This window comes from Sinohyriopsis cumingii, chromosome 7, assembly GCF_028554795.1.
Source record: "Sinohyriopsis cumingii isolate HCF-2022 chromosome 7, ASM2855479v2, whole genome shotgun sequence".
In the NCBI taxonomy this organism is placed as follows: Eukaryota; Metazoa; Mollusca; class Bivalvia; order Unionida; family Unionidae; genus Sinohyriopsis; species Sinohyriopsis cumingii.
Window position 1 is genome coordinate 123,937,588 of NC_142967.1, and position 12,394 is coordinate 123,949,981.

A 12,394-nucleotide genomic window follows, 5' to 3' on the forward strand; every position below is an offset into this window, starting at 1 on the left:
GTCAATTAAAACGGAAGTAAAATATTGAAAAGGGTTATTGTCGTTTAAAACAGTATCCCTGTTAAGTCTAGTTGTATAAAGTGTTTAAAATTTGGCCCAGTCGGCCTTCTTTAAATTCCAATGTGGAATTGCTTCGTCAATTGTAACGTCGGTGTTGTTAAGAGAGATTGGAAAGTGATCACTGCTGTGAAGGTCATCAGCGACCTTCCATTCATAGTCCAAAAGCAGCGATGGGGAACAAATTGTCAAATCAATACATGTCTATGTACCCGTTCCTGGGTGTAAATATGTCGGTGATTTGGTATTATAGAGACACAAATCGTGTCTGGACATGAATTCTGCTAGTTTTTGACCTCTGTCACTTATGTGTTTTGAAACCAATAACATGTTATGAGCATTAAAATCCCCGAGTAAAAGAATGGGTGCGGGGAGTTGTTGAACAATGTTGTCTAATTCGTTTGGTACTAGGTTGGTGTTTGGTGGTATGTAAATAGAACAAAAGGTAATCACTCGAAGTAGAGTAACACTCACAGCAATGGCATGTAAATTTCTGTTTAAAGGGATGACGCTATGAGGGGCTCTGTTGTTCACAATAACAGAGACTCCTCCTGAGGCCCTGTCAACATTATGAGAGTAGTTGTTAAACAGGGAGTAGATTTTAAGTGTGATGTTATCCGTATCTTTCAAAAATGTTTCCTGAAGACATAGTACTGCAGGATCTTGTTCGTTTAAAAGCAGAAGAATATCATGGTAGTTGGCTTTAAGTCCTCTACAGTTCCATTGTATGATGGTGTTCTTCATTACAAGTTTATATTGAAGATTCTGGAGCTAGGTTAGACCTTTCCCGGAGGCAATCTGTTTGGTTATTTATCTGGAGGAAGTACGGGGTGTATTTTTTGTTGTTAGGTCTGGAGCCAGCTTGAGGACATGGAGCAGTTTCTTCTGTATCCATATCCTCAAAGTCTCCAAACCTATTGTGCAGCTTTATGGGATCATCAGACCCCTTTTGCTGCCTATTTGTTGGCGACTATTTTTTACTGTTTGGTGATGTTGTTGGTGGAGTATTGTTGAATGTTGTTTGCGTCGATGTTGAGTTTTTCTGGGGTTTGTAATGCGGAATGTTTGATTCGGAAGGGGATTCAAGTGGGTTTGTTTGGGTTTGGGCGTCTTTCGTTGCTTTTTGGTTGCTCTTTACTACAGCTGAAAAGGATGGGCCGGGGAGTGATGTTCTAGCTTGTACAAGCTTCCTGGCCTCTGGATAGGGGATGTTGGACGTGTATTTAACCCTCTGGATTTCCATCTCCTGTTTCCATGTGTCGCATTCCTTTGAATTAGCCTGGTGTTCCTTGCCGCAGTTGACGCAATGCGGAGTGGCTTTGCACTATGATTCCCGATGGGAACGGTCGCCGCACTGGCCGCATTTTTGGCTTCTAGATCATCTGTCTTCATGATGACCGTATTTTTTACATTTGTAGCATCGGAGGAGATTTGGTATTATATCTCAACCTTAACTTGTAGGAATCCAACTTTTGACCACTTTAAGTGCTGTTGGCTTCTTGAATATGAGTATAATAGTGTTGGTGTCCTGCAGATTGTTGTTTCGTTTGATACAAATTCTGCGGACTGCAGAGACACCTTCATTATTCATGTCCTCGACGATTTCTTTGTCGCAGACTCCAGCTAGGTCACGGCAACGAATGAGTCCTTTTGATGTATTAAGTGTAGAGTGGGCGAAACAGGTTACTGGAATATCGTGAAAGGTTTTAATTTTTTGGATATTTTCAGCATGTGCTTTGCGCTCACACTCTACAAGTAGACCCCTTGATTTTAGTTTTCTGACACTTTTTGGTTTGCCGACTAATCCAAGTATAGTCTTTTCGACTATAAATGGCGATAGAGCAGCAAGTGGTTTCGATTCGTCTTTTGATTGGATGACCATGAAGCGAGGAAAGGATTCCAGACTACATGGTTCATCATCCGACTCTGATCCAGTTTTGTTATGTTTATTTTTGTGTCTTTTTTTAATTATCCTTGATGGCTTGATTAAAATTCAGCACCCGTGCTCCCCGCCTACAAAGGAGCCCAAGAAGGGGACACTTTTCAAGTGCCAGGGATACACATATGCCATACTCAGTTGATAAAATTACGTTTGATTGACCCGTGAAATCGTCAGTTTCTAGTGGCAGTAAAATTACCTCCCGATTAACCCGTTAAGCCACCGCCTTCTAGGAAGTCTTCTAAGACTTGGGAAAGGGAACTATAAAGGAATAGAATATAGGGGCAACGGTCGTATCAAGAGAGATACAAGGAGAAAGATAAAGAAGGTGAGAGAGTAAATAAAGACTTCCTAGGGCTCGGCGTGACCAGCCGATTTGTCGGGACTGGGTCCATCCCGACCACCCGTCTAAGTGAAGTAGAAGCCAAAGTAGTGTATTGCATCGGAAAGCCACTGCTCAACTACCAGGATCCTTTCCTCCCGCGACACGCCGGATTCTACAAAAGAATGCTTGATAATAGTCGGCAGAAATAATATTTTAATACAGATAATACTATCATACAGGTTAGAGAAATCAAGGTATATAGAATTGATTATTATTAAATCTCTAACCTGTACGATAATATTATTTGTATTAAAACATTAATTTTGCCTGCTATTATTAATCATTCTTCTGTAGAATACAGACATAGCACTTTCCGTTCTGTCTGGTGCATATTTATAATTCTCTATAACTAATTATATATAACTTAATTTCTTTCATAGGAATCCGGAATGGATGTGTAGATACATGAGAATTAATTACTAGGTCGTCATGCAAGTGTGTCTGCTACACACGAGTGCATATCACACTGATTGAGAAACATGAAATTTTGGTGAAGTGTGCTTAGTCTCACGGGAATATGGGCTCGTCTGTGCAGGCAAGTCGATGTGTGCCGTTCACCCGCGGACCTGGGTTAGAATCTCCTTTTAGTGCGACTTAAAAATTATCTAACTTATGTGATAGTACTATTTGTATTAATATATATATATATATATATATATATATATATATATATATATATATATATATATATATATATATGCTCATTTATTTCTCCGTTAACTTTACATTATCAGAATCGTTCAATATTTTACGATATTGCACACCTTCATATTGCACCCACGCGCTCGACACGTGTGCCCAATAGTGTATTAGGAACTACCTTGTAAACAAATCATGTACATTGGCATAGTAGACGCAATACGTTTTGGTTGATTAAATTAGTTTCTGAATGAACTAAAGCAGATGTTTCGTGGACTGCAACATACCAACTGTTTTGCTATATTCCACGTTAACGTTTTGATACATTGTTTCAGATTTTGCGATAGATACCAGATTTCATAAAATTGCTTGGTACCTACAAATAACATGCAAGCTATAAAGGCATAAACTGTCTCCTTTAGCCGATAATAAGAATTGCAAAAAAATATACTTACAGTTTTACATCCAGAATTTCCTCAAAATGTACTTTCTTAGTTCTGCAAATCCGAATTACATGAGCCATGTCATGAGTTCTCAAGCTTGATAATCAAGTTAATTACACATTTCGAAACTGTACTGTAATTTCGACTATATTCCAAGTGCAATTACATCTTCCTTACTGTACTCAAAATGAAATAAACATTAAATTGAGTAGCGTCTTTTTGATAATTGCAATTGAAACACTTCATATTTTCCCCACATAATGATTTCAAATAGTCAATGACAGAACAAACACACATGCAGATGTAAACACGCTTCTCCCACGCCGCTTCAATCCGATGCATTTCATGTACAATTTGCACAGATGAATCAAGTCCAAAATCACAAACTTTCGTCGAATCGAAACAAAGTACCAAAATCTATTCATTCCAGATCAAATGGAAAAGTTGTTGCGATGCGCATTCATTCACAATATGACTGCAAATTTCAATTTTAACTAGACACGCCATTTCTTTCGAAACTTATGTCTAGCGCGCGACAAGTTCAAATGTATCTGGGCGGAGTTATGTGCGCATTAATAATGATGTTGTCTAATGATAAATCTGCGCTTGTGTATTTAGTTTGGAATACGGCATACATTCATTTACGTTGCTTCTTGTAGTGTATTTTGTTTATATAATTAAGCCTTTGGTAGAATAAGAAAATGAGCATATAATAAAAAGGTTACTGCATTTGTATGGGAAAATATGAACTCGTTTTATCGGATGGATATACTTCACTCCCAAGGTCGTGCAGTATTCCATCCAAAAACTCGTTCATATTTTCCCATGCAAATGCAGTACATATAAGTGTGTGTGTGTGTGTGTGTGTGTGTGTGTGTGTTAAATCTATAACAACATAGTTTGTTTACATTTTCAAATGTTCACGGAAACTTGTTTTGTTATACATCTTATCAAACAAACACGGTGGTCTTCTACTTGTTCTGATTTCTAGCAGAGGATATATATGCATGCATGAGAGAGAGAGAGAGAGAGAGAGAGAGAGAGAGAGAGAGAGAGAGAGAGGAAAGTCCTATCCCTGGACTGAATCCTACATTAAGATGCATGACAGTATAGAGTGATATCACTAGATACTGAGGAAGAATATTACCATCCAGGTTAGAGAATGTTTTAAATTCGTTCCCTTCCGGGAGTGCAACTCAGTATTCCGGCGGCGGGTGTTTACAATATGCACGAATCCTTATTCCAACGACTACATTCCATCCTTTTCTGGGGGATATATCTGGAGGGGAAATAGGAGTTGAAACGTGCAGGAAAGTAAGTGTTACCATATCCCGAGGAGTCGGGTAATATATTTAAAGTAGCATTTCAAACATAAATAACTCTTGCTTTTTTCAGAATCCTCATATCGCCTGGCATTAAGTCTGCCTTTTCTTTGGATAGTTGGAAGTCTTATCTGTGACAATCTGTTGATGTAGCTGGCAAGAAGCGAACGAAGGAAAACAAAACCTCCAGTTACAAATCTGTATAAAAAGTACTATTATATCAAAGATAATATATCCTGATTAAAATTATACATTGTTCGGATCATACATTGTAATCAGTCAAGAGTAAACTTATTTGCTTCACAATTTTTTTTCTCTCAGACGGTTATTCGAATTGTACTTGGATAAATACCATTATTGACTTATTTGCATATAATTTAAAGGAAAGGTAGATGCAGTTTATCTAAAGAGCTGTTTCATGTTTTAAATATCTTTTGCGGTTAGTTTGACTTAGTTTCAATGCATTTTCTAAAACAGCTTTCAGTTTGCATGTATAAAAATATTTTTCTCACAAAATTCGTATTACGGCTTTTTTATATTTGTCTGACGTTTAGAATAGACATTGCTTTCTAAAAGAGGTAAAACACGACTTGTTATTAACCGGAAACCAAGCCTACACCTGTATATGAAATTTTGCATCGATTCTCTTCACAATGAAATAAATCTTCATACATGATAATTAGAAGTTCCATGTTCTTTTGATTATTGATTTTATTTATTACGGTGATGGTGTGTTGATAAATATATGTATTTTTAATGGATTTCTTAAATTGTCTATTAGTTAACTGCCTTCCGTTAGCATTTAATAAAACATTGATATAATAATCTAACAGTGTTTATATTGTAACAAGAATTTGAACTTCGTTGACCTCAGAGAGGAAAGATAAATAATTTGTCAGAAATTTTGGATTATGCAAAAATAGCGGAGACATTAATTACTCTTAGAAAGGATGAAATCGAGTGTTCAATGATTTCAATAGAAATCAATAATCAATACGTCATTTGTAATGACCAGTACCCGGTTACTGTCCAACGCCCAGCTACTGTCGACCAGTATAAAATTATACTACTATTCAGCACAGCCCATATCTACAACCTTTTGGATCAGTTTGGAATCTAGCGTGAATTATCATTACACAGTAGGCTTATCATAAGTACAATACTCCGTTTAACGGACCTTTACTCGCAGTTTCCCGTGGTATAGTGGCCACGGGTGGGTTGGAAAAGAAGTGTGATAATATAGAAGCAGTGAAGTGGGACTGTTTGGCGTCAATGGGAATTAGCATTAAAAACCACCCTGGTCCTGTTTAGCGTCTATGTAAATTTAACATGGAGAAAAATCGGTGGCCTTTTTAGCGTCAAGGGAATTTAACATGGGAAAAAAATAATCTTGGGCCTGTTGAGCGTCAAGGGAAATTTAACAGAGTGGGCCTGTTTAGCGTCAAGGGAAATTGAACATGGGAATAAATCGTGGGCCTGTTTACCGTCAAGGGGAATGGAACAGGGTCGGGACCCTATTTTAATATGGTCCCGACCTTATGGGTCTATGGAAATGGAACAGGAGAGAGGGATAGAACACACACACACACACACACACACACACACTATAAACAACAGACATTTTTATAAAAAAGGGATAGGCAATGAAAGTCAAGTTCTTTTCGAGACCTATGAGTGGCCCTGAAAAGGGCCTTTGGGTTTCTTCTTCTTCTTCTTCTAACTCCTCCACTTCTTCAACCATCTTCTCACTTTTGCCACTATTCCTGTCTTCTTCTTCTTCTCCTTTTCTGGCATCCAGTCAGGATGGCTTAGAGCTCTGAACTTTTCCTGAACTTTTATCGAATTCTGATTGAGCCTCTCAAACTCTTCCTTTTTCTTTAAATTTTCCTTATCCTTTCTTTCTTTACTCCATTTCTCCTTTATCTTCTTTACTTCTTCCACCATTACTTTTCTGATTAGTTCTTCAGCTTTCTTCAGCTTTTCCAGACCTCTTTTGACAAAGGGCCAATCTGACCATTTCACCATTCCTTCCAAAAAAACACCTTACTTCTAAAACATTATCCAAGGCCTCTTTTAACATTCCAATTTTGACATAGGGAGGATAAATAAACCCTCTCAACTTCTTCACTTCTTCTTCTATTAACTCCTCTATCTTCTCCATGGCTACTTTTAGTTTGTTAGCAACGTCCAGACTGTTTCTTATCGTCCATTCTCTTTCAATTCTTTCCACTACATATTCACTGTCTATCATCCAATAGTATGTTTCCTTTAAGTTGTTGAACAGGTCAGATACAGCTATCATTTTCTTTTCGCTTATTCCGTAGAATGGCGCGAACGACGAATGCTATGAGTTCTTATAGTTAAAGCGCGGACGTGAAGGAAAACATCCCCAAGACTCAAATCTTATATTACCTAGATCATCACTTAAAATGTGCGGACGTGAAGGAAAACATCCCCGACTTTTCTCATCTCATATTATCTACTATCCACATACGCGAAGCAGCAATAAACAAACCCAAAATCTACTATACACACTCAAAGCATTAAAATCAAACACAAATCTACTATCCACACACACTTACTTTATCACTTACAAAACCTAATAATCTACTATCCACACAAACGTACGTGAGCGCTTACAAACACAAACACATACACTCACACTAGGAAAAAAGAGTCAGTGTTTATATTCACACTACTCTACATACACACATTGGCAAATGGATTACTATCTCTTTTCAAGTTTTTTGGCTAGCCCTGACAAGGGCTGTTTTTTTAAGAACTCCACTACACCTAGTTAATGATGGCACCTTCCAGGCCTGGCACCACACACACATCTTCTACTCCAATCTTTCCAGTTGACTGTTTTGACTGGGAGCGCAGAGGGAGGATAATTGGCTTCAGCACCCCAATCCTCTGTCTCTGGAATATTGTAAGCCATCCTCTCTCCTATTTTCTTTTCCTCCTCTTCCCCCTGTCTTCTCTCCTCCTCTTCCTTCTTTATCCTTCCCCCTTCGACTATGGTCTCCGTGGCCAGTTCGTTTAGTATGCGCCTGGCATATTCCAGGTGCATCTGGAGTTCTAACAGTTTAGCTAGGCTGGTGTTCATTCTCTAGTGTTGATCAATCAACAAGGGTAGCTAGACTGACTAGCGGTTTTCAATTTATACGAAAAGCGCGGACGTGGAGGAAAACATCCCCTAAACCCAAAACTTATATTACCTAGATCATCCCTTAAAACGCGCGGACGTGAAGGAAAACATCCCGTTAGACAAAACTTATATTACCTAGATCATGACCAAACAACGCGCGGACCTAAAAGAAAAACTCACTTACTTTTTGATATTACCCATCACTATTCTAAAAAGTTTTCATTAAACAAATAATATACCATCCATATACGCAAAGCAGTCAAATCAAACCCAAATCTACTATTCCCACACCTCAAACAACAAAAACTCATTATCATAATCGAGTATCCACACAAACGTACATGAGCGTTTACAATCACAAACACACTATCTAAGCAAGATAAACAATTCATGTGCTTATACACGCACTTCTATTTGTTTAACTTATTATAGGCAATCTATTGTTATTTCTTTTCTAGAGGTTGGGGTAGCCCTGAAAAGGGCTGTTTTTTTTGTTTGCTAATGCAATCTTTTTTAGGTTCTAAGATTGCGGCCTCCTCTGACGATAGGCTTTCTCCCAGGATAAGGTCTGCTTCTTCGGAAAGAGAAGAAGAACTCTTTGGTGTCGATACGACAGTCAACAAAGCCTCTGTCAGGTTCAGGCTACTGCTGCTGCTGCTGGTGTTGCTGTTGCTGATCTCTCTGCTGTTTCTGAAGTCTGTACTTCTCTGTCCATTCTTCTTTCTCCCTGTTAATTTCTTCTCTGAAGAGCTCTTCTATCAGGTCTTCAGTGACTTTTAACATTCTCACATTCTCTATCTCTTCTGGCTTCGGTATCAGACTGTGTCTGACCCTATGCAAATTCACGTAGGCTTCGTTTAGCTTAGCTAGTCTGGAGCACATCTTCGTAGGAGGATGAGTCGACAATGCATGGTTAGACTGGAGACTAACCCCGGTTTTTAAAGTTAAAGCGCGGAGGTGAAGGAAAACATCTCTACACGGTTTTCGAGTCGGAACGTTTAATGAGTGCCATGGGAGGGATAGAGAGATGTCAAAGAGCATGAATCAAGATTCTATAGCAAAACAAACCACAAAGGCATTTTTTTTCTTCAAAACACAACATTTTTTATTCAAAATCACTTAACACTAACAAACAACTCTAACATTTTTAACAATAATCATACAATATAACGTCAAACATTTTTTTTCTAATCACAAACATTTTTTTTCAACTAACACATTGTTTTGGACAGGGCTGACAACGTTGTGAATGAAATTGTTATTTCCACTGTTGAAAGTCATTAGGCCATTGATAGACACTACGTTTCCTAGCTTGACACAAAAGACCAGCATAATGGTCACAAAACCATCGTTCTACTTTCACATCGTTTCTAGAAGATTGATTGATTGATTGATTGATTGATTTTTAACGGCGCATCGGCACTGTTAGGCTATTTAGCGCCAAACAAAGTGTTATTTCTATAATCTTTTAAAACGTATAAAAGGTCCTTTATCGACCAGCGATATAAAAGAACAAATGGTAGAAATGAAATAACGGTAAGATGATAACGGTGCAAAATAAAGCTTCCCGATCAACAGGAGATGTAAAAATGATGAATAGTTATTAAAATGGGACGGTATATGTATATTGCATAAAACTGCACAAGGTGATAGCATAAAAGTCAGAGTTTAGGGTAAATATTTACGGCTTTCAGGAACTCTATAATACGAGTGATGTTTATACTATCAAAAAGTTCTTTCAGGTCATGCACAATGTAATAACGATCGCGCGTAGGTTGTAGGTCAAAGCACTCTATCATAAAGTGCCTGACAGTGAATGGTTCATTGCAAGAAACGCACTCTGGAGGCTCTTCACCTTTTAGTATGTGGGTGTGGGTGATATAAGTATGACCAATTCGGATTCTTGCAATGACTATCTCCTCCCTACGAATGGTTCTGTAGGAAGGAGTCCATTCTCCTAGAGTTGGCTTGATGGCATGAAGTTTGTTATTTACAGCATCATTCCATGATGCCTGCCACTTCTGACGAAATAACTTTCTGATACAAGGTTTAAAATCAGTATATGGTATTTTAAAATCAGATGGTTCTTGAGAAAGGGCCATTTTAGCAGCGCGATCTGCTTTTTCGTTACCTTTAATGCCAATGTGGCTAGGTAACCAACAGTATATTATATTGTGGGAGACACTCAGCTCGGTATTTTTTACGAGTATGTTTTTTAATAATGGGTTCTCCAGTTTTCTATTGTGTAGTGACTGGAGTACTGATAGCGAGTCGGAGAAGATGATACTGTTTAAAATGTGTTTCTTTTCTATATGTTGCAGAGCAAGGTCTATTGCTCTGATTTCGGCTGTAAAAATTGATGCTCCGTTTGGTAAACGAACTTGCGTTGTGTGATTTCCACAAACAAAGGCTGCAGCAGCCTTTTCCTCATCCTTTGATCCGTCAGTGTAAATTCTGGTGTAGTTTTTAAATTCGGTGAGGAGTTCATATTAAGAGTTGTGGAAGACAGAAGGGTTTGTTTCGGATTTTTTGCCATCGTGTAGCGTGAAAAGAACTTTTGTTTGTTTAATTAGCCAGGGTGGTATTTCGGAGATGGACGTTTTCTGAATTTTAGAAAGATCTATATTTGTAGTGTCAAGGCTGGATGATATTCTAATGCCAAAGGAAGGTATGACGTTTGGTTTATTTCCGTATAAAGTTTTGTATTTGGGTTGAAAAACAGCCGAAAAAGCAGGATTCAGAGGGTTTGATTTTAATTTCAGAGCATACTGTGCGGAAAGCATTTCTCTGCGATGCGATAACGGTGGTTCATTCGCCTCAGCTAGAAGGCTTTCACACGGGGATGTTTTAAATGCTCCCAGAGCCAGTCTTATTCCCTGATGATGAATTGGATCAAGCATTTTAAGATATGACTTTCGGGCTGAACCATACACAACGCAACCATAGTCTAGTTTGGAGCGAATAAACGTTCTATATAAATTCAGGATGACTTTTCTATCAGCACCCCAGTCAGTGTGCGCTACTACTTTAAGTAGGTTAAGTGCTTTTAAGCATTTGGCTTTCAAGTGTTTTAGGTGTGGAATAAAAGTCAGTCTTCTGTCAAAGATAATAGCAAAAAATTTTGTTTCCTCAACAACTGGAATAGGTGTTCCATCCAGCGTGAGGTTCGGTTCATCGTGATGTTTTCTTAACTGACAGAAATGCATGCATACCGTTTTTGATTTCGATTGATTGATTGTTTGTTTTTTAACGGCGCATCAGCACTTTTAGGCTATTTAGCGCCAAACAAAGTGTTACTTGTATAATCTTTTAAAACTTATAAAAGGTTCTATATCGACCAGCGATATAAAAGAACAAATGGTTGAAATTAAAAACGGTAAGATGGTAACGGTGCAAAATAAAGCTTCCCGATCAACGGGAGATGTAAAAAAGATGAATAGGTATTAAAATGGGACGGTATGTATATTGCATAAAACTGCACAAGGTGATAGCATAAAAGTCAGAGTTTAGAGTAAATATTTACAGCTTTCAAGAACTCTATAATACGAGTGATGTTTATATTATCAAAAAGTTCTTTCATGTCATGCACAATGTAATAACGATCGCGCGTAGGTTGTAGGTCAAAGCACTCTATCATAAAGTGCTTGACAGTGAATGGTTCATTGCAAGAAACGCACTCTGGTGGGTCTTCACCTTTTAGGATGTGGGTGTGGGTGATATAAGTATGACCAATTCGGATTCTTGCAATGACTACCTCCTCCCTACGAATGGTTCTGTAGGAAGGAGTCCATTCTCCTAGAGATGGTTTGATTGCGTGAAGTTTGTTACTTACAGCATCATTCCATGATGCCTGCCACTTCTGACGTAAGAACTTTCTGATACAAGGTTTAAAATCAGTATATGGTATTTTAAAATCAGATGGTTCTTGAGAAAGGGCTATTTTAGCAGCGCGATCTGCTTTTTCGTTACCTTTAATACCAATGTGGCTAGGTAACCAACAGTATATTATATTGTGGGAGACACTCAACTCGGTATTTCTTACAAGTATGTTTTTCAATAATGGGTTCTCCAGTTTTCTATTGTGTAGTGACTGGAGTACTGATAGCGAGTCGGAGAAGATGATACAGTTTGAAATACGGTTCTTTTCTATATGTTGCAGAGCAAGGTCTATTGCTCTGATTTCGGCTGCAAAAAATTGATGCTCCATTTGGTAAGCGAACTTGCGTTCTGTGATTTCCACAAACAAAGGCTGCAGCAGTCTTTTCCTCATCCTTTGATTCATCAGTGTAAATTCTGGTGTAGTTTTTAAATTCGGTGAGGAGTTCATGGTAAGAGTTGTGGAAGATAGAAGGTTTTGTTTCGGATTTTTTTCCATCGTGCAGCGTAAAACGTACTTTTGGTTGTTTAATTAGCCAGGGTGGTGTTTCGGAGATGGATGTTTTCTGAATTTTTGAAAGA

At 38.1% G+C, this 12,394-nt stretch overlaps 1 protein-coding gene across 1 annotated transcript in view; it reads left to right on the forward strand.

The window, feature by feature from the left end:
• LOC149796061 (uncharacterized) overlaps positions 1–5,225 on the forward strand; it is a 98,672-nt gene extending 93,447 nt beyond the window's left edge. The window contains exon 10 of the mRNA XM_089964169.1: positions 4,859–5,225. Within this exon, the coding sequence (XP_089820295.1) occupies positions 4,859–4,938 (80 nt within the window). The 3' untranslated portion in view covers positions 4,939–5,225. The remainder of the gene's footprint in view (positions 1–4,858) is intronic.
• Positions 5,226–12,394: the final 7,169 nt, after the last annotated feature.